This window comes from Pleurodeles waltl, chromosome 5 (genome assembly GCF_031143425.1).
Source record: "Pleurodeles waltl isolate 20211129_DDA chromosome 5, aPleWal1.hap1.20221129, whole genome shotgun sequence".
NCBI classification, from domain to species: Eukaryota; Metazoa; Chordata; class Amphibia; order Caudata; family Salamandridae; genus Pleurodeles; species Pleurodeles waltl.
In genome coordinates, this window is record NC_090444.1 from 682,267,998 (window position 1) to 682,292,052 (window position 24,055).

At 45.1% G+C, this 24,055-nt stretch overlaps 1 protein-coding gene across 5 annotated transcripts in view; it reads right to left on the minus strand.

Annotated features, from left to right (window-relative positions):
- SERAC1 (serine active site containing 1) overlaps positions 1–24,055 on the minus strand; it is a 311,524-nt gene that overhangs the window by 157,219 nt on the left and 130,250 nt on the right. For all 5 annotated transcript variants that reach the window (XM_069234574.1, XM_069234575.1, XM_069234577.1 and 2 more), the window contains 2 exons: positions 9,914–10,027; positions 7,774–7,936 (listed from right to left, as the gene is read on the minus strand). In XM_069234574.1, coding sequence (XP_069090675.1) covers positions 7,774–7,936; positions 9,914–10,027 — 277 coding nt within the window. The remainder of the gene's footprint in view (positions 1–7,773; positions 7,937–9,913; positions 10,028–24,055) is intronic.

Below are 24,055 nucleotides of genomic sequence, written 5' to 3' on the forward strand. Positions count from 1 at the left end.
GTATGGTGGATTTTTTATCGTATTTGGTCTTGTTTTATATAGATAAATATTAGCTATTTTTCTAAAACTGGTGTGGTGTCCTTTCGTAGTGCTTTCATTTATCACTGTGTGTTATGTGCAAATGCTTTACACATTGCTTCTGAGATAAGCCTGATTGCTTGTGCCAAGCTACCAAGGGGGTGATCAGAGGTTCTCTGAGTGGGTATCTCCTTTATCCTGACTAGAGTGAGGGTCCCTACTTGGACAGGGTGCAAACCGACTGCCAACTAGAGAACCCATTTCTAACACTGAGCATTGAGTACGCGTCTGGCACTGACCTCAAAGGGGGGGGGAGGGATGGGGGAAACTGTATTTAGCAATAACTTACGACTTAAAAGAGTTTGCTACTGAGGTCCTTGTGCGCCCAGCTTTTAGGCAGCAAAAAATGTCAAAATAACTTGTGATTAATCACGTTCCTGCTAGAGAGCTAGATGGTTGACATTAGTTTCAGCTGAAGTGTATGTGCCATCTTGCAATTTCCAGTTTACATCAGTTCGCCACCAGGCAATCTGTACTATTGAAAAACCTGCTTTACTTAGAAGATGCCGAATCAACTATATAGTATTCTAAGGTATGTACAATTTATCTTCCAACTCAGAGAGGTAAGAAGGTCCTGATTTTATGTATTTGTGAAATTGCCTAGTTTAGAAACTTTCTTCACTTATGTCAACTGTTCAGTTTTTTCCTGCCCATCAAAGCATGAATTTTTCACGCAATTTTAAATGCCAGCTCCACCTTAAACTGCTAAGGATTGTTCTCACAAAAGTTGCTGCAAAACACAGTCCTGCACGGAATAAACGGTTTATAAATACCATAGAACTGAATGACTGAAGAGTAAGTAAACACATGTGACATGCATATCAGTATAAGCCGCACATTGTTCAGATTTTGTCTCTCACGTTCTCACTGACCAGACTCTGGGCCTGATTTAGATGTTGGTAGTAACGGTCCCGCCATCAAGTTTTCAACTGTAAACTTCAGCCTCCGTGACGGGCTGCCCACTGTATTTAGATGTTGGTGGTCCCATGGCCGAAAGCCCACATTCAAACCACTTTCTCTACTAAGAAACACCGTCCGCGACGACGGCGGGATAGGGGAAAGTGGCTGCTGGTGGGACTTCAGCCACCCTTCCTGCCATGCAGATTTGGATGTGCCTTACCGGCAAGCAAAAAGTAGCGGTCTGACGGCCACTTCTGAGTTTGCGGATTGGGAGGGAGGGGAAGAACTGAAAACTCACCTTTTTTACCCAATTGGTTTCCAACTCAACATGACAGGACAACACCTGACGTTACTGCTGCCACTGTTGCCACTCCAGTGCTTGCAGAGCTGTAACATCTAAATATGGCGGGCGGAAACCGTCGACTTGGCGGTGTTCTCTGGTCTGTCGCTGACGTGGCATGGCAATAACACCGCAAAGACCTAAATCAGACCCTCTGTTTTTCAATAAGAGGAAATTTGTTTAGGTTTTCTTTGCTACTTTTTACCTTTCTTTGGCTTCTTGTCTGTTAAGATCTTTCCTTTTTCTCTTTGACCTTTGTTTTTTCCGAAATGAGGACACACAATGTTTGCATCACAAGATGCCTTTAATGCATGTCTAAGATACTGGAATGGAAAGGCAGAGCACATCCTTTTCCAGACACAAATGTCTTTGGGGGCAAAACAGATGACAAACTTAAAAAGCATTGGCAAAGCCAACAGGTATGACCTAGAGTTTCAGTTATAAACCAAAGCTACTAGCTTCGCCAATGCTTGTTTTCATGAGCCGGAAGGCAATACTGTACATCGGTGCGGCCTAGGGGTGGAAGGACTTATATTGTTAACAGTGACCTCCTTTGTCTTTGGCAGAAATGGCATGCAGAGTGTATCTTTTCACACAACAAGACTCTCAATTAGTTACACCCAAGAACGAAAATGAGAAGTAAAACATTTGACAGTCAACGAGCCAGAATAGCAAAAATCAGAATGACTGATTTCTGTAAATATTTCATCATGATGTAGGAGATCATGGATGCATAATAGGTTTACATTGACAGGCCAATGGGAGGCAGCAAGCATTCCCATGCAGGACAGACGTCTCGATTAGAGATGCATAACACTAAGTTCTTAACATTTAAATATCTGCATCTTTTCGCATATTTTTGGCTCCATTATGAGGTACGACGTTACATGACAGGGGTTCTAGATTATTGATTGTGTGTATTGACAAAACTAGTGAATCAGTGAGAGCAGTCTTCTATGCCACGGTGTTACCATGGTATAGAAAATGGAATAGTTTCATTTCGAAACCAAGAGTTTCCTGGAAAGAATCGGCAATCGGATAGTGATGATATAAGTGTAGCACTGAACAAAGAACATACGAGGGTCAGTTTCCAGGAAATGGGATCTGCAAGATACAAGATCCATATTACATGAAACTTCTGACTTGAGGCATAAGCAGTAGCCCACGAGAAAATAAGCTGATGGGGACATAAGAGCCCACTGAAGGTTGTCAAGGCCAAAACATTTCGTATTGAAAATATTACACTAAAGGATATGGCGAAGGATCTGAAAAAATCTCACACCGTGATGTTCGGAAATTATTGTGTGTGATAAATAGAACATATTTCAAGTTTTGGGGAAATAACATTACTATGTGTGGTAAATACCACCCAATTCGGAATCCCGGCCCCTACGTCAACAGGATTTGGGCAGAGGTCGAAAAACACTGATCCACTCATAATCAGTGTATAACTGTATAAACACTATGCTAAATGCAGTCGGTTGCCTCTGTACCAGACATTGCATAAGGTAATAAATATTTACAGCTCCTGTAGATCACCGTTCGCATATGTTTACTGCTACTGACATTTCGGAGTATTTTTACAACACCTAAACCCGCCAAAATATATTATTCACTGTGGCTGCTTCCTCAAGGCAAAATAACCAAGTTCCTCCAAAATACGGTTTACGTCGTCTTGTGCCAAGTTATATAGGATTAAATTAAAATACAAAAACATCATATTTTATCGATAGCGTTGGTATTTTTTAAAGTGCTACCGGCACAGGTTAATGATTTCACCGATTTGGAGCACTTGTCTATCAGAGTACAGTGCTCTCTTCTGTCTCTTGTACACTGAACACAAGATAAACATACAAGAAAGTAACTCTTCTATTTATGCTATATCCTTTAAAAAACAATTATGTTTTATTGTTTATTCCAGAACAACCATCTGCATGTTAAACAGTAATACAAGACAACTGCAAGCAGGAGAGGTACTCAGTGCATGGTCTCTTATGTGACAACACAGCAAGAAGAAACTTATAATGATCCCTGGACAGTGTTCCACAGTGTATATCAAACCGCGTTCTTCACTGCGTAACACACACTACATTAAGTACAGACTGTATGACGGTTTCAACATTGTGCAGTGCAGGATCCTGCCCTATCTTGAAGTGCTTTGGCCCAGTCTATCAGTTCCAGTCCATAATAGTCAATCCATCTGCCCCAAACCCTGCAGAATTTGCGAGGACATCCACTACTTTGGTAGGAGACCTTCTTTGTCGCCTTGTAAAGGTCCACACCTTCTTCAATTCTTAGATAGTGGGCATCTCTGCCACCCCTTTCTGCCTTGCCACACCTCTCTTTGCCACCACTAAGTCAAGAGCCCTGAATATGTGCTGGAGGCGCGGGGCTTCCACATTATTGGGGATTCCCAGTATAATGTATTTGGGGTCTGCCAGGAGCGGAAAGCCCAGAATGGCACTAAGCTCTTGTGTTATCTCAGCCCAGTCTGCTTGGATGCGGGGGGACCTCCATAGTGTATGTATGAAATTCCGCTTTGCTGCGTGACATGGAAGGCAGATAGGGGGTCTGCCCCACTCACAGAATGCAGTCTATATCTATAGTAATATACCCTGTGCAGGATCCAGAATTGAATTAACTGCAGTCAGGACTTAATCGCCACTTCCCTGGGGTGCATCAGTGTGGCTTCTTATTCAAAATCTTTCATATCACCCACCTCTCGTTTCCACCGCTTCCGTAGTGTGATTAAGTTATTGGGCATGTTGCTCAGTGTTTTGTATGCAAGATTGAAGCTACTTTTGTTATCTCTTCTTGTAGCAACCTCCCCTCGTGTTGGGCATACTCTTGTATATTGGTACCTGTCAATCCTTCTGCCAGTCATGCATGCCTCAAGTGGGCATATCTGAGAAATTGGGAGGAGTGTAAATTGGGGTCTCTTCGGAAGGACTGCAGGGGTTTGAGTTCACCTTGTTCCAGTCGTGATAAATACCAATCAAGCTCCATGGCCCGAAGTCTCAAAGTTTTCCTATTTCTTTAAGACAAGTTTCCTTCTATAATGATGTTTCCCTGGTGATTTTTTCAGTGCCACCCAATAGCCTTCTGAGTTTTTTTCCATACTGCCATTGCTACCTGTGTAGCTGAGAGCAGCCTCTGTATTCCTCTGCTTCCATATAGGTAATGTAAATGAGAGTGTGGTTCCAGGTATGACCTTTCCAGCCTATCTGTAGGATGGTCTTGTGGTGTATGTACTCAGTCAGATGGGGATTAAGTGGGCTTCCCAATAGTAGGCCTCTATGTATGGGAGGGCAATTCCCCCGTTAGAGGGGTTGCGTTGCAGGGTTTTAAGTGCTATTCTCGGGGGGTCTCCTTTCCAGAGCAAAGACTTCACCGACCCATTGATTTGAGTAAATATGGCCGATGTGTTAGGATAGTAGGCGTTTTGAATGGCATATACTGGGGTACAGTGATCACTTTAAAGAGAGCCACGCAACCTAACAGAGAAAGGTGTAGGTCGCTCTATCTTTCAGCATCCTTTTGGAAGTTGGAGCTTATACTCCCCAAACTGCGATTATGACACAGCTCTCTGTGGGGCGCTACAAAAATTCAAAGGTATATGAAACCATTGGGCGCCACCGTTCAGGATCTAGGTGAAGCTGGTCAATCTATAGAGTGCCTCTGTGAGAATGACACGGTTTTGTCCAAGTTAATCTTGTAACTCGAGTATGTCTGCTGTTCCTCAAGGATCTGAAAAAGCACTGGGATAGACATTGCGTGCTCTGTACTGTAAAAAAGGATGTCGTCTGAGCAGAGAAAAATCTTTTCCTCTACTACGTCACTGGGGTGATCCGAACACCTTTAATACTCGGGTATCCTCTTCTCCGACACACTAGGAATTCCACTGTGACGGCAAAAAGGAGTGGCGAGCAAGGGGCTACTCTGTCTTGTCTCTTGGGAATTTGGAGGACAGCATTCCAATGATTCTCATAGTCGACACTGGGTCATGATATAAAACTGTCACCCAATTCCGGAATTTAGGTCCAAACCCAAATTTGATAAGTTTTTGTTCTATAAAGGGCCAGTGTACCATGTCAACTGTCTTCTCGGTGTCCAGGGACAGAGAGTGGGGGGGGGCCGGGGGGGGGAGGATGGTGGGTCATCCCATCCCTGACTGCCTCAAGCCAAATGTGCATACAGCGCAGGTTATGCCTGGGTGCATGGCCTGGGATGAATCCTGACTGGTCTTTGTGAACAAGGGGCATGATAACTTGTAGTAATCGTGTTGCTAGTAGCGTGGCTAAGATCTTAACCTCCATATTTAGTAACCAGATTGGACTTATGACTCACACCTTTCTCTGGGCTTACCCTCTTTAGATATCACAACAATCGTGGCTTATGGAAATCTGGGGGGAGTTCACCCTTTCGTCCGCCCTCTCGATAAAGGTTCAACAGGTGGAGTCCCAAAAGATCTACATAGTGTTTAGAAAATTCGGCCGGGATGCCATTAGACCCCCGGGTCTTGCCGGACCGTAGTTTGGAAATAGCTTCCTGTACATTATTTAGCGGAAGGTTCCCTCCACGGCCTCTCGAGGCTCAGGCTCTAGTACTGGGGTGTGGATGTCTGCCAGGTATTAAGCAACGTTGCGGGACTCCCTGAATGGATGGGCTTCATAAAAAAGTTGTAATATTGGACAAAAGCATGCATGATCTGTACATCAGTACCGTGTGCTACCTACCCTCTTATGGTGCATGACAGTATGCACCCATTGGGCTTCCAACTTCTTTCTACTGATCCATGCAAGGAGTTTCCCTGCCCTGTCTCCCACTTCATGTAGCGGGCAGCATGGCTAGCATCTGTTTTCTTAGCCCATTCCTAAGCCATGTCACAGTATTCTATTCGCTAGGCCTCAATGCAGTTTAAAAATGTATTATAAGTAGATTATAAAAACTTTGATACTAACAGAATAAAAAGCTGCACTGCAGGCACCACGCCGATCAAATACTTCAAAAAATACTATATCAAAGTGCTAGCAGAGTGGGGACTCAATCCCTGTTTTTGTTCTGGGAAAGCAAACTGTTACCAAAGGAGACAAAGGGTCTTTCCTTTCTGAGCTGCTCCACGCGAGGCTGCTGGAACTGTATACATGCCTAATTTGAGGAGCCACAGTAGCAAATGAAAATTACAGCCAAACCAATGCTTTAAAGGGACAGGTATTGTCAGGAACTGAGTGCATGTACTTCTTTAATTAGAAAAGAAGAGTACCTGTACTTTTCAGCAGAGGTGCAATACTTATAATGGTAGAGTATCTGCACTGGTTATTCCAAGCAGGTACTCTGGGATGCACAAAAAGATCCCAAATCTAAAAGTAGTCCACAAAATGCAGTCCACAAAGTAAGGTATGTAGAAAAAAACACTCCAAAGGTACTTATTCGAAATAAAGTTCGTAGTAGATCCGTCAACAGAGACTTTTCAAGATTGTAAATGTACACATTTTGTATGACAGGAATTGTTATCATAGTATTTTACCAGAAGAAGTTTCATAAAGAAACACAGGAAGCAAAACACAAAGAAAAGAAGCCTGAAGAGTAAATGTATCTGGGTAGCAAATTAGAGAACTTAGTGTGCAGTGAAAGCATAGTGCCAAAATCCAATACCAAATATCATGTTGCATTCCTCAGACACCTGTGAGAGAAAATGAAGAAGTATATAGATGTGACCGACCGACATAAGAAAAACTATTGTGACAAGTTTAAAATGATGCCATATAAGAGAGCAAAAAACATCTATGCCAATGGGCAAAAGACAAATTTGAGAGTCATTTCATCAATCCATATGGTAATCCCTATAGCTTCTTTGTGGATTACATGAACTTTCTTATGGTATGAGAGAACCTTTGGGTTTATTGTCAGGCACATAACCTTGGATAGTAGAGTAGTTGATACCAAGTTAGCACCATCATACATCACTCTGTTCTCAGCACAAACCTATAGAACTTGATCATCGAGGAGGTGCGATTATTGTCCACTACTACCTATTTCTTAGCTCTAAATAGGTACCCAGGCATTTTGAGTACCTGCACTTATACATTCCCATTTCAACCACTGTGCCAGACTGTTAAAAATAGTGGGAAAAGGTGGTATAACTAAACCGGCAACTGAGAAACGCCTGCTAAGATGATTTTTTGCTATCAGCTCCTGGCATCATGGATGGTTCTTAATCACTACTGAAGAGACAACAGAAAATGTACTGGTCAGAAATTAATAGTTTAGTGAAATAGATTAAAAGAATACGGATTAGAGGTGAATGGAAAAATGCACCACATTGAGCTTACATTACCTTTTTCTCCAAGGTGAAAAAAACTACCAAAGTCAGCAAAGGTTGGTCACAATATAGACATGTGTGAGGCATTTCAAATTAAAACAGAAGCACTGAATTTAGTAATATAAATTTTTACCTGACCGTACGATGGCTGGATGAAGTCGTTCATGTAAAGATAAATTTCCTATAATGCGAACTATATTTCGCCGTATTTTGGGGGAATCTGGGCGAAGCTGGTAGATCCTCTGTAATAATTGGAGGCCTCCACTTGTTACAATTTTTTCACAGTGAGTGGCAACCTTGCAAATATTAAAATAAAAAATATTAGTACAGCAGAAGGACGAAATATCAGAACCTACAAATGTTGCTTACAGCAATGAAACTCATAATAAACGTTATTGCAAGTATGCCACTGTTTTTTATAGGTCATTTCTGATAGCAAAACATTATATTATTACTTATAAACAGCCACCCCAAAGTCACATTACTTAGTTGTATCCTAGATGATACAATAGAATATGAACCCATCAGCACATTGGACTGTATCCCTAGACCACCTGCGTCAATAACCTTGCCTCTCCTGTAGTTGTGCCCAGTTACTAGGCAGATCATTAGTTAGTTGATAGGGAAGGCGGTGGCAATGTGAGCTACATAATTTGAAGGGCTGTGCTCTTTATTACCAAATTAATAACTTGACTCTCTAGAAGTTAAAAACTAATATTTATTTCCAGCCTGAGGAAAGACCTAGGGCATACGTCTTCCTTTCAGATAAGCTATATATATTAAAATAGAAAATAGAAAATTTAAAATCTACTGTAATATTATTTACATAGCTGTGGGTGCATCCACTATACTGAACAGTATGCCAATGGAGTTTCAACTATTATGTGAGAGGATGTGATGTAACAGCCTGAGCTGCCGACTTCGGAGCAGGGAGAACCAAGTTTGAGTCTCGCCATCAGCTTAACATCCTGTGATTCTGGGAATATCACTTATTATCCCCATGCAAACAATTCAGCACCTTGAGACGCTCACGGGTGGATTGCTGTGCTTTACAAATCCCAGACTTATTTTATTCATCCAACACTGTTGACATGCCTCAATCCTAGCCTAACTTGCAGCTTAGCTCAGCCAACAGTGCTAAAGATCAGTTACAAGTCACTAGTGATGAAATCAAGAGTGGCCAGACCAGCTGTCCAGAAAAGGCATGACACTGCCTAAATGAGAACATTATTGTAAGGCTTAAAAATGCAGCCTGAAAGTAGAGAAAAGCAAAAAGAGCAGACGATGACCGGAATGCAAACATTCACCCCCCAGTCACAGATCTGGGTTTAATCCATTATATTTTTGCTCACCACGCCACCCCAGTTTAGACCCAGCCATATGCAAATTAGACCTGACCCTGCTCCCCATGGGAACAATCCAGCTCGAACTGCCAGGCCAGTTCCTCCCTGGACTGGAAACAAGCATTCTGGGACTGATCTTGGAGTATCACCCCTCATTAGCCAGACTAGCTTGTATCCATTAGCACAGAGAGCACTAGACCCAAGTCTGGGAATACCCTTCCCCACTTAGGGTGGCAAAAGAAAAGATGATGGACAGAATGCTGGAAATGCCAACATTCAACCCCAGTCACAGATCTGGGTTTAATCCATTGTTTTTTTACTCACCACGCCACCCCAATTTGGACCCAGCCATATGCAAATCAGGCTTGACCCTGCTCCCCATGAGAACAGTCCAGCCTGAACTGCCAAGCCAGGTCCTCCCTGGACTGGAAACAAGCATCCTGGGACCGGTTTTGGGTTATCACCTCATATCTGCCTGGCCAGCTTGGATCACGTTCACCCTAGCTCCAATTCTTGGAAGTACTTTTGGCATCAGATTTATGTGATGTTAACCTGTATTCAACCATTTTAAATAAAAGATTCAGGCTCTTTGATGAGGGCTACTCAGTACTATCCCTATTAGCAAAATATTTAAAAAGAAGGTTAGCAGTTGAAGAGAAGAGCCAATCTTTGTGGGTTTAACAGTTAAGACATTTGATCACTGGCTCGCTAAACAAAGGCAGACATTTTATCTGACTAAAGTGAATCGCTCAGCATCAGGCGTCCAACCTAAATACATTTTACAGCAAGCTCTCTGCAAATCCTAAAAAGATAGGTTAACTACTTAGGGCCATATGTACGAACACATTTTCCCATAGACACAGAATGGGTAAAAACCTTTGATACATCTGGCCCTTAGTTCATTGAGTAAAGCAAATGTAAATGGATTACCTTGGAATGCTTTACTAGGGCCTGCAGGTAAAAGATCTCCACTTTCTCCAAAGGAACTGAGCTCAAACTTTCTGCATAAGGAAGTCCATTTCCACCAAAGCACCAAAGGCCTCCCTGTGATGGAAATGTTAGCATTAAAACAGCAACTTTGCAAAATCAGCACAGGAATAATTCACAGAAAAGTAATGTCACAAAGTACTGACCCCTTCTACATGCAGAATAACAATTGGAATTTTTTATGAGACCTTATTTTTAAATGGACTTCCAAGATCTCAATTATTCTTGGTTGAAAATACATCTACTGCACTTCATGTTCTTTGACAGACGTTGAATACAGTTTATCTGGGATGGATGAGCAGTTAAGGGGTGTGGTAAAAACGTTCACATTCCTTTCTTATGAGAAATACAAACCTTTGAAATAAACTAATTATATCAAGTATAGATTACGTCACAGAATTCAAGATTTTGACAGTAGTAATGTTCTTTAATTATCACTGACAACACTAAGATTTATCTAGCAAACGTTACAGCCTCAAAGTCTATGGGCAACAAAAAATAATTTTAGTCTTGTTATCACTGACCCACTGGGGATATGTAAGTAGTCTGGAAAAAATTATAGAAGACAGTCACAGGAACCTACATAAGTTGAAGTTGCTTAGGGATAATATGGTGGTTACTTACAAAAAAGCATCAACAGCAATTTATATTATTATATAATACTTTGAGAGATTTATCAGGTAATGGATGGCTTACTGCAACTTAAGGCCCCTAGCCCAAGCAAAATGTTACCTGTTAAATATGAAAAGACACAATTGTGCCTCTTCAGCAGTTACTTCAGGAATTTCTTTGAACACTGATGTTGCATTTTAGCATGTTACAAACAGAAATCATTTCAACGTTTAATAAACACACACACTTTCGTGGCTCAGCCTTTAAATTGTGATACAAAAATATTGACAAGGCTTCTAATAAACATAATTGAGGAACAAGGGCCTGCTCATTGAATGATTATGCAGTTGCAAAGCCTGTGATCTGCATAATCACAGGCTTTACCATTGCAAAATCACAATGTACCAACATCACCCTGCAAGTCAGAAACAACTTTCAGACTTGCAGTGTGCACTTTAGGATTGAAGACAAGGGATGAAAGGGGCGCCCCTCACCTTCTTCTGAATTGCTATGCCATGTTTCAGTGGTGTGCAGCTGTGGCAACAAACCACTTGTTGGATACCAGGACCAAGGGGAAGGTGGATAGCTTTAACTTTGTCAATGTGGGCGAGAGAGGCGCGCTCTCCCCTGTTGATTCAAGTGGAATCATGCGGGCTGGAGCCAAGGCCTCGATACAGGGACAGCTCATGCGGGATGCCGCGCTGGCGAATAAAGATAGGAAAGAACAACAGGCGGCACTGGAACTCGACATTCACCGATTTACTAGGCAATACACGGCGCATCCCTCCCTTTCAGGACTTTGAAACTTAGAGCGTGCCCAAATGGCCCTTAATGAGCTATATACTACCCAGGCTGAATATGCACTACAGAGGCTACATGGGAGACACTACGAACAAGGCGAGAAGGCTGGACATTTGCTGGCATCCCAACTTCGCCAAAGAACAGGCGCTCTGGCCATCCCGGCTATTTGCTCTTCCTCTGGGGAAATACTGACACTCCCGCAAGCTATCGCAAACGAATTTGCACTGTTCTATAGACGCCTCTACACACCGGAAACAACAGTCAGTCCGGCGCACACTACAACCTTCTTAGAAGGCCTTGATCTCCCCTCCCTATCAGACGAGGGTCGCAGTCTCCTAGAAGGGGAAATAAGCAGACAGGAAATAGATGAAGTCATCTCCGACCTCCCCTACTACAAATCACCCAGGGAGAATGGATACCCGGCGGAATTTTACAAGTGGGTAGGGAAAGAGGCGATCGATATCCTTCACGAAGCCCTAAACGAAGCCTATGCAACACAGACGTTGGGGGTCATATCCAATAATGCCATGATAGCCATCATACCAAAACCTGGGAGAGACCCCCTACTGTGTGGCAGCTATCGACCCATCTCTCTCCTAAACGGAGATATCAAAATCCTAGCAAGAGTTCTGGCAAACAGACTACGCAAAGTAATACCGTCCTTAATTCACCATGCACAGGTAGGGTTTGTACCGGGCCGCACCTCTAGGAACCACCTGCGCACCCTATGTCATACCCTATGGACCTCAAGGGACTCACAGGAGACGGCGTTGGCCCTGTCCCTAGACGCCGAAAAGGCGTCTGATCGCATAGAATGGCCCTACCTGTTTGCGCCCCTGGAGAGATTTGGTCTGGGAGGAAAATGTATCTCTCTGGTGCGGCTGCTTCATGACCACCCGGCGGCCAGAGTCAATTGTGGAGGCTTCCTCTCAGACCCTTTCCCTATCCGTAGAGGTACACAACAGGGTTGCCCCCTCTCGCCCCTCTTGTTCCTGCTGGAAATGGAGTCCTTAGCCGCAGCTATCCGATCCTCCCCCCTCATAACCAGCCTTCCATTACCCGAAGTTTTTTCCAAAATCTATCTATATGCCGATGATATCCTACTAACTCTCACAGACTTAGAACGATCCATACCAGCTCTGCTGGAGGTCACTGAGTAATTCGCAACCCTCTCTGGTTATCGCATTAATTGGGATAAAAGCGAGGCGCTCCCCCTCTCGCGAGTAACCACAAAAGCAGCACTTCTAGGTTACCCATTCCACTGGACGCCGAAACGCCTTAAATACCTGGGAGTGCTAGTCAACCCGGGCTTGGCACACATGGTGGGGGACAATATCGACCCCCTCATTGCACAGGCAAAACTTGATTTTGCAAAATGGACCCAATTGGGCCTTTCTATGTGGGGTTGAGTACAGGTGGTCAGGCTGGTCACGATACCTTGCTTCACCTACATCCTGGGACTCCTCCCCCTACAGGTGCCCCTCTCCACACTACGAGGCATAGATGCGCTCATTAGATCATTCGTGTGGGGCCCAATGCGACCACAACTATCGCCTGCCAAGCTCCTAGCCCGTCGCTCCCACGTGAGCATGGGGCTTCCATCGATGGAGCATTACTCATTAGCATTACAGCTGTCCCAACTGTCCCATACATTGTCCAAAGCGCCAGATCCGCCTCAGTGGATTGCAGTGGAAAGACAGCTGTTATCTGCGAATGAGGGACTCGGGGGACCTTACCGTGACGACCTTCCATCCGCCACTTCTGTGGCGCAACAGCAGACTTTGGATAGGCGGTGAGGTACTCAACTGGCCGCAGTGTAATAAAAATATATTTAAAAAAAAAAAAAAAACTGGCCGCAGTGGAGGAGGGCCGGCATCCTTACCCTCTCTCAGATCCTGGAAAACGACACGCTCAAACCCTTCCCCAGGCTGCAGGAAGAGTTCGGTCTCCAGCCCAGTCAGGAATGGAGATACTTACAACTCAAGCACTGTAACTCCCGGGAAAACTATACTATCCGACGGGGGTCCTAGTCGTCACCCATAGTGGCTTATTTGCAGCAGTGGGGGCAACATAAGGGAGTAATGGCAGGTCTCTATGACCTAATCATCTGACAACTCTACTCCCAGTCTCTCTCGGACAAGCTACGTTTACAATGGCAAACCCGATTGCAACAGACCCTAGACCCAGACGACTGGGAAGACATCCTAGAAGCCCTGGACAGAGGCTCCCGGGAGGCACGTTTAAAGTTCTGTCTCTTTAAGGTCTTACACGACTGGCACTCGTCCCCAGCGAAACTACACAGGACAGGGCTCCTCCCGCATGCGAAGTGCTGGCGATGCCCAGAGACTGCCTGCGATTTAAAACATATCCTGACCGACTGTCCAACAGTTCGACCACTCTGGGACGCTGTGAGTTCCACTCTGGCCGAATCTATGTTACTCCCATCACCACTACCCCCTCCCTCATACTCTTACAAGATACGACCTCCCTACCAGATCTCTCTAGACCACACAAAAGACTGCTGCACACTGCACTAGCCACTGCAAACATTTGCATACTCCGTCACTGGCGGTCGGAGGCCCCCCCAACGCCGGAACAATGGATTGTAGCCATGACCCGCACGGCCACGCATGAAAGAACCATCTATAACCTACAAGACCAAGCCCAAATATTCATTCAGGTGTGGGCTCCCTTCCTTACAGTGGGAAGATAGCAAATCACCTGGAATCACCACCTCCCCCTCTCTCCCACCTCCCTCCCCTACCCCTTCCTTCCTCTTATTTCTCCTTCTTTTCTCCTTACTACTTGCTCCCCTCTCTTTTCTTTTCCTCTTTTTTCTCTTTTTCTTTCTTAATTTCACTAGAGACTAAATACTGATCTTCCCTATCATCTCAAGCAGACCTTTTTCGCAGATCACTCTCTCCGTGGTATGAGAAGGACACTCAGTACCAGCTTGAACTGGCCAAGCGACGACAGGAGATCCAAGTCCCACTATTTTGACCGCGCAGACACCTTGACAACTCGCAGCCCTAGGGTACACTACTGTCTCGGTGTTGCGACCCCCAAGGTAAAGATGTCCGGCTGAACGCCCCGCGGCACAGGCGCTCTATGACCTGTTCCCAATCCAGATATCCACGCAGCGAGTAACCTACTCCTTATCCCTAGGGAACCAGATGACCCCGCACTCAAACCCTCGCTACCCGACTAGCTTGCTCGTTTGCTTCCCCTCCTTATCCTTTCTCGCCTATATCCTGAGTGACCGAAGACGCAACACCTTGTTTACCCATGCACTTGTTTACTCTCTATCTCTTATCCCTACCTATATCTCTCTTAATTCCCTTTCCCTATTGCACGCCTGATTTGAACAGTATATCATGTTTTCGAATTACGAATGACAATATCCCATTGTCTTACCCGTTTTCCTTATCCTTTGATGTACAATTGCTTATAGACGCCGGGACCTTGATCCCACTTGGTTTTGTATCATATTGCAGTGTTTACAATAAAATCATATAAAAAAAAAAAAAAGAACCTCGTACTTGGTCACTGTAGGCCTACCATAATTTCTGTTCCTTTGTGTGGAGCTGGGACGAAGTACTGATTGATTCAACTTAATCAGAGCCCGTCCACTGCTCCCAACATGATTGGCATACTATTTATTTATTTTTTTACTTCTAGTGCCCTGCAAATAGAAGGTGTGTGACTGGCAAAAATATGCCCAGCAGGACAAACAAAATTACAAAGATTTATTTTCTACAGTTAACTTACCTTTGATTTTGCCAAGTCACCTTTTCTTACTTTGCTGCTATGTTTTGTTTTGTTTGTGCTCATGGGCGATGTTCTCAAAAGAGAACGATTATCTTGCTCTAAATATTGCAAAGTGATATGGTTTCTTTCTTATGTGTAATTTCAGAGATTATGCTTTAACACATAACCATGCAGTATACCCCAATTCACACCACTCCAATCCGCCCTACTCCAATTCATGCCAATCCACCTCACCTCACACCACACCAATTCATCCCAATACAATCCACCCCGCTCAATCTAATCCACCCCACACCAATCCAATCCACCTCACACCAACCCATCACAAGCCAATCCACCCCACTCTAATATGCCGTACTCCAAATCCAATACAATCCAACCCACCTCGCACCTCACCAATCAACCATACTCCAGTCCAAACCACCCTACTCCAATCCTCCCACTCAATCCACTCCACCCAAACCTATTCCAATCAAGCCCAATCCAACTGACCCCACTTGAATCCAATCCATCCCACTCACAATTGATATGGGCGGGAAGACGTCCTGCGTGTGCTGGTCAACACTAACGCTCCCGTTTGAACGTGGAGGCTTTGGTTTCCCAGACTTCCATCTCTATCACAAAGCTGCCTGCTCATGACCTTTAGTGCTTTACGTTACACACTAGGTATTGCAGTACGCCCTGGTTTCCCACTGTATCATATTTGATGTGGTCTATTGTGTCTGATTGACTTGTCGTGCTCATGCTCAGATTGTCTGCATATTCATGCTTGAAGTGATGTCTTTGTTTCTACATCAGAAATCTGAAATAAAGTTCTTAAAAAAAAAAAAAATCCACTCCACTCTAATTCAATCCACCCTTTTTAAATATACCCCACTCCAAAAACTCCACCCATTCCAGTCCATTCCAATCCAATCTACCCCACTGCAATGCAATCCACTCCACCCCAATCTAATTCACCTCAATAAAATACACCCAACCCCAGTCTAATGCACCCCACCCACTTCAATCCAACCCACTCCAACTGAATAAACCTCATACAGTCCACCTCACTCAATCCAATCCACTCCACCCCAACCCACTATAGTCTACACAACCCCATCAAATTCCCTCACTCCAAACCACTGCACTCCAATTCAATCCACTCTACTTCCACTTCCACTTCACTCAATCGAATACACCCCTGTAATCCACCCCACTCAATCCAATCTACTCCATTCAATCCAATTCATCCCACCTCAATGCAATCCACCCTACTTCAGTCCAATTCACCCCCATCCAATCCACCCACTCCAATCCACCTCACCTCATTTCAATCCACAGTACCCCATCCAGTCCATGCACTCCAATCCAGGCCTCTCCACTCCAATCCACCCTACTCTACTCCAATCATCCCACTCCACTCAATCCACCCCACACCAGTCAAATCCAAGCTACCGCAATCCACCCCACTCCAATCTAATCCAATCCACACCAGTTCAATCCACCCCACTCCACACCACTCCACACCACTCCAGCCCACTCCAATTCACCCACCTCAATCCAATCTCCGCCAGTCCTGTCACTCCAATCCATTTACCTCAATCCAATCTAATCCACCCCATTTCAATCCACCTCATTTCAATCCACCCCACGCCAATCCAATCCACCCATCTAGTTAACCCACTTCAATCTACCCTCTCCATTCAATCCACCCCAATCTAATCCATCCCACTCTACTCAATACAGTCCAGCCCAGCCCACTACCTCAATCCACTTCATCCCATTCCACCTTACTCTACGCCACTCCACAAGACTCTGCCACTGACCCACTGAACTCTACTCCCCTCTACTCAACACTATGACACTCTACTCCCCCTACGCCACTCTACTCCAACAAATCTACTCTACAACACTCTACTCCCCCATTCCACTCTACAACACTCCACAACACTAACTTTTAGCCATGCTGATCAGCAACCACACTGGTATACGGCATGGCAAAAAACGCATTGCCAATGCCAATAGCTCTAGTACAGACAAGACCTGTTGGCTTTGCTAATGCTTGTTTAGTGCAGTTGTTTCTATAAATTAGAGAAGTTGGATTAATAAAGGGATGCATTCTTAGGTGCAGGGTTGGAGGTTTCATGTATCTTGAAGGTCTCCATCTGTGCATTTGTAACACATTTGCCGGAGTGCAAAGATAATACTGTTTCATTAATGTTGATGGAACAAGATTCCTCCTCCAAATGGTAATTTTGTGCTGAGATGGAGTATATATCTATCACAGTGCAAAATTAAGGTTGAGTCGCAGTCGCAAAGTAGTTGGTTTGCAAAAACTGTGACCTGCTCTGTGACCCAAGCTTTAGTGCATTAGAGCCTGAATTCCTAAATTTGTTCAAAAACACCAGATTGGGATTAAGGTAGCCAGAAGCACTCCTAACGATATACATAGGACCTGCTTATGTTGAATATAAGCATATTGTGAAAAAATAAGCTTTACCCATTTGGAAAACCTATGACTGTGTTTGCATGGACTACATTTGGTTAGTTCCGGAGGCACTAACATTTGGTGAGAAAATTCCTCAAAATGTTTGGTTACAATGTAATAATCATAACATTCAGCTGTGTGTTAATAAACAGTTAATCACAGTACTGTTTTGGAAAGGGACACCGACTGGGGCTGTCAGTTATTTCTGTTAATTTATTATTTGGCAATGGAGAATCTGATGAGGGTCATTAATTTTGACCCTGGTATGTGCTCCTATGTAGGGCACAGGAGAATAATGTTTTAATGCATGCGGACAACTGTTTACTATTCCTAAATTTTTTTTTTAAAAATACAGAATTTTTGAAAATTGCTTGGGTTCCCTTTGGTTGGGGGTCAACTCAAACAAAAGGGTTCTCCCTTCTGCTTATATCAAATAAATCTGAGAGTCACAATTTGTTGATAATTTCTATTATTTGGGTGTTCCACTCACTCCGAACTTTGACTGTCTAGCAGACGTGACTTTAGCAGTTACACCGAATTAAACTCTTGATGAAAGTCATCATTTACTATACACACACACAACATCAAGGGCACGCATTGGCCACTTATTTTTGACCCCCTGCCCCATAGGTCATGGAACACTGCAGGGATTTCCCCTCTCCCCTATCCTATTTGCCATCGCAATGGAGCCGCTGGCCCATCTCCTGCACCAAGAGGGTCAACAATAGGGCATCGCGCTGAACAGGCCTACATATGCAGCATTGCTCTATGCAGACGATCAGCTACTATACATCTGGGATGCATCTTCTGACATGTCTTCAATTGCAGCCATGTTCTGAGATTTTGCAGATGCAACAGCCTTACAAGTTAATTGGGGGAAATTGTGCGCCTTTCCGCTATGCTGCGATGCACCCCCTCCAGGTGATTCACCCGGATTTGAAAAATTAGCAGTGGTCTGCTACCTGGTAATCAGACTATAGCATTCCCGAAAGGAACCTGTTCGACAGCAACCAACAGTGAGCTCTCACAGCCCTTAAATCTCAAATGCGATTCTGAAAGAAACTGCCACTGAACCTAATGGGCACGATCACGCTATAAAAAATGATCGTCCTTCTCAGTCTCCATTTAGTCAATGTCCCAGTGTTTCGCCACCGCCGCTTCTTCCAAGATCCAAGGTTCGGTGACCTTCTGAGCGATGGTGGGAGGCGACAAGCGGCCATTCGTAAACAGTGGGTCATGGGGGGGATGAGGGCACCATCCATTGAAACCTATTATCTCGTGGCACAGCTACAATAGGTCTCCAGATAGCTTGCAGGCAGAAACTTGTTTGAAACAATTCCAGGAGAAGAACCTCTCCCCCTTCATGTAGTATGTCAGCTTCTCCATCCCGTCATCAGGATACATCAGTTGTGGTCCCTCCACGTTTGGGTTGCTTAAAAATGACTGACCAGGCCGTATCAGGTGATGAAGTAGATCGCCCCATCCTCCCTTGCTGTCCCCCTCAAAGCCATACCTGGACCCTTTATGGCCGAACAGTTAGCAGAATGGCACAGCCACTCCCGTATCATGGTAAGAGACCTTTTTTCACGAAACCCTGCTCCTTACATTTGTCCAGTTAATCCAGGACTACAACATTCCTCCAGGCCAGTTCCTATCACATGAGCAACTACTAGTCTCTCTCCTCTCACTTTGAGGAGTGATAGATGAGGAACCATGACACATGCTGTAATACTTACTCTGTATACCATGGGGGAAGGATGGCACCTCATCACATGGTTTTATAAAACACTCAGAGAGCACACAGGAACCCCACTGACACACCTCTGATACTTGCGGGAGAAAGACCTGGAAACCTCTTCATGACGCTGAATGGTCTAGGGCCATGGAGTCTCCTCATACTATATCCAGGAATGCTTGCTTTAAAAATATCCAATACATGGTCCTTCACAGGGCCTCCATCACACCATCCGGGTTGAACTGCATGTTCCCCACAGCTAACCTAGCCTTCCCCAGGTGTCAAACTCCGATTGCTGACCTCCAACACATGCTCTGACCATGCCCAAGCATAGCCTGCCACTGGCATACCGTGCACTCCACTCTGGCCACTGTTTAAAGAACTCACAGTACTAAACTGTTAGGAGGCTACAGCCTTAGGTATTGTTCCCAGAAGGAAAAAATAACAACGTTTTGACAACCTTGCCTTTCTTCTGGCTAAGCATCTCCCCACCATGCACTGGAGAGCGCCCAGCCCTCATACAGCGCTACTTCGTTGGGGCGAAGCCGAAAGTTCTGCACTACACTGGGAAGAGGCCAGGTGTATACACAGGCATCCCATAGCGCCAGCCTGGACACTATGCTTCAGCAGCAAAGACTTAATAGCTGAAGACCCACTCCCTCCATCCTCCTAACTTCCACAACCCATAGCCTTTCTAGACTATCGAGCCCTGAAGCGACCCTAATCCCCAACCCCATCTGACTGGACGTCCCCTCCCCCACAGGCTTCATATGCGTACATCCACTAGATACCAGTCGTTTTCCATTTACCCCAACCCAAGCAGCCACGAACTTCACTATATAGTGGACATCTCAGATGCTTGCCTTCAAGCCCAGCACCTTGCTCATGGCGCGCCCCCCACGCAGCCAAAAAAAACCCTAATCCTGCTCTGTCACACCCTACTGTCATAGCTCATGCCCTCCTCTGGTTATTTCCCCCATCTAACCTTTAAGCCTACCTCTACCACCCTAACAGATCATTGGGGACCCTGCTCATGGGGTTTTTATTTTTTTCTTCTTGAGCTTCTACCATCCCCTCAGAACATGCAGGGAACATCAGACCTAGGCACTGCACCAAGCAGACTCAAGTGAAAGTATTGAATTATCATTCACAGGTCCGAACGAGCCAGTACATCCCCCATCGGCCCATACATAACATACAGACTGAACAAACCCTCCCAAGGATACTCGATCCTCTCAAATTTATCTTAATTTCAGTCGAGAATTTCATGATTGTCCCTTTAGATTCTTGATTATATTTTTATTAACAGCTAAATCTATAATTCGGGCAGTAACAGTTCTCTCATCTCTTTTGCTGTAACTGTTAAGATTTCTCTTTTGTAGAAACCGAATAAAAATTATTTTGAAAAAAAAAAATCAAGTCATCATTTAGCCAAGGATACAATTTTCATGTGGCTCAAACTAATATAATATAATATGACATAGCAAAACTGATGTGTTGATCTGAAAAATGATAATCCTGTTAATTTTTAAACCAAGTTGTTTCAAAGCCCAAAAACAAAATCCTGGCTCTTGGTCAATAGACTGCTTTCTAATGATTATATTTTTTTGGCAGATTTTTTTTCTGGTGACCTCCTTTTTCACGGGTGTCAACAAGAACATTCACCGAAGTATTACCAAGCTTTTTCCTTATGTTGGCAAAATGTTGTGTTCTCTATGTATTATTGAATTCTTTTCAAGTGGAAAAGCTCTATAGCAAGTCCAGCCAAAGCAAAGCGTGTCAGCTGAACACATCCAAGCTAATCGTCTGGAGCTAGGACACAGCAGGTCAAAAAAACTGGAAAAAATAATTATATCCCACACTGAATGCCTGAAACTAGGATGGTCTCTTTTGCAACAAGACTGAAGTGTGTCAAAGTGACAAGATATTCTAGAGTATCTCTTTTCACCGCATAAGAAGGTCACTCCCAGCAATGCATCAGCACCTCCAGAATGATGTAAATACAGTGACAATATATATGTTGGCATTTTCTTACAGCCCAATTACAGAGAAAATGTATTACTCAATTATTTTGCTCCTACACTTCTTCAATCTGGAAGAATTTGGACAAAGCAACACTAATGAGTGTGGGGGGCTGTGTCCTGGCACCTGGGGAAAGACAGTAGAGTCCTGAGCATGGTGGACACAATCTGCTTGATCTTGGGGTCCACTTCCAAAGTACATTGCAACTTCCTGCTGCAATATAAGCACACAGTCGGTAATATGATATTCTCCAGAAGTTAGAAGTAATTCTAAATGTGTCACCTGACACCCACATGTGGATGGCTGCTCGGGACCTGTCTGTCAACAGCAGGAGACTGTCCCTTTCCCCTCACCATGCCGAGGCCTGCTCTGTGGGTCGAGTTTACTCTTTTCCTGGGAGGGCTGTGCTAAGGCCCACTTCTTCTCTGCCTGGATACTCTACGGGTATCATCTGCAAGAACTAGATGGTTTGCATAAGGGCCACAGCCCTAACCTAGTAGTGCAGAGGTGGCCTGAGAACTGGGATCGCCTCTGTTGGACCTGTGGCTGGTGGCGACTACAGTGTCCTCAGAGATTGGTGGATTCAGTTTGAATGTCTGTAGCAGCGGAGAACCTACGACTGCCACCCATGCATGCAGTACCCAGTCATTCTCTTGGCTTAGTTGTAGCTGCAGTTCACCAGCAACTCGGGGAGAGCTTGCAACCATGCAATATATTTCTCTTTCTCCTTTTCCCAACCAGGCCATAGTGGTCTACAGTTCTAATTCACAAGTTTGGGGTGCAAAAGACGCAGGTCTTCGAACAGGTCCATCTGAACTGGAATAAACAGGCTTGCCTTCTTCTCCTGGGCTGATGTAACAATAACGTGTTATGAAGGATCATTGAAGTGTGCTATATGTGTCTGTAACGTCCTCCCTCTTCTTACCAGAGCTCTCTGCATTTGTGTTTTGAACTGAGATGATGCCAGAGACACAGGGGTGACCTCACAGAGACTATACAGACTCAGGCGGTCATTCTGACCCTGGCGGTCTTTGACCGCCAGGGCGGAGGACCGCGGGAGCACCGCCGACAGGCCGGCGGTGCTCCAATGGGGATTCCGACCGCGGCGGTAAAGCCGCGGTCGGACCGGCACCACTGGCGGGCTCCCGCCAGTGTACCGCCGCCCCATTGAATCCTCCACGGCGGCGCAGCTTGCTGCACCGCCGCGGGGATTCCGACCCCCCCTACCGCCATCCAGATCCCGGCGGTCCGACCGCCGGGATCCGGATGGCGGTAGGGGGGGTCGCGGGGCCCCTGGGGGCCCCTGCAGTGCCCATGCCACTGGCATGGGCATTGCAGGGGCCCCCGTAAGAGGGCCCCTACATGTATTTCACTGTCTGCTGCGCAGACAGTGAAATACGCGACGGGTGCAACTGCACCCGTCGCACAGCTTCCACTCCGCCGGCTCGATTCCGAGCCGGCTTCATCGTGGAAGCCTCTTTCCCGCTGGGCTGGCGGGCGGTCTGAAGGCGACCGCCCGCCAGCCCAGCGGGAAAGTCAGAATTACCGCCGCGGTCTTTCGACCGCGGAACGGTAATCTGACGGCGGGACTTTGGCGGGCGGCCTCCGCCGCCCGCCAAGGTCAGAATGAGGGCCTCAGTCTTTTGCCTTCACCCCCAGTGCTCTGCAGAGGGTTTTCAAAGATGACCATTTTTTAATGGTGCTGGAGGAATTTATACCCTCTAATAATCTGTGTGCTGCTCGAAGACAGGTATGCTGGCGAGACACCATACTTGTTAGTGCACAACATATGTCATCTTCCGTTTACCTCTCCCTCAGACCAACTATATGCTAATGAAAGAGAAGGTGGATGACTGTTTTTCTTTCCCTTTTTCTACCCATGGATGATCCACAGGTGACTCTGTAACTGACGTCACATCTGCACAGACCTGTTACTTTGATACTACCGACATGGCTAGGGCATTGAATGCACTCCTTGATGTGGGGTTGGAGCTGACTGACTGGTCTGTATAGTTAGTGACAACAGCCAAGTGACTTGGCCCCTCTTTGTCTCAGTCGATGTATGGATATCCCGGGCTCTGTAACATGGATGGAAACATGGGAAAAGATAACAAAGGCACACCACTACAAAAGGGCAAAGTTAACAAATAATACAAATGTAGCTCCAGGCACAGATGTGCAAACTGGCTCTACTGGAAACTTAAATAGCGACAGGACTGGAGCTGCAACCTCCTTCACTGATGTTATCCTTCAGGCAGTAGAAGACACCAGCACGTTGCTTGAGTGGAAAACTGATGAGGTAGAACTGGATGTTTCCCTGCTCTGACAATTTCTACAATGTTGTGGATCTTGTCACAGATGAGGAGAACTGCATCTCTGTGACAGATGTGCCACTTTCTATGTACAGTGACAGGCTTGGGTGACCCAACTAAGCATATAGAGGACAAGCCGCAACAATTTACAGATTGTGGTGATCCTGAGGGGAGGGAGTGATCTCACCAGGAATAATCTGTCCAAATGGCTTGGGACACGGATGCCTCCTGAAGATTTATTGAAGTACTACTTTAGCTAGTGTGCACCCTAAGCATTTCAAGGCTGCTTAACTACACTGAGGGGTATGTTATACTGCGTATGGCACATTGCATAGGGTGGCTGTTTAATGATTCTTTGAGGGTGT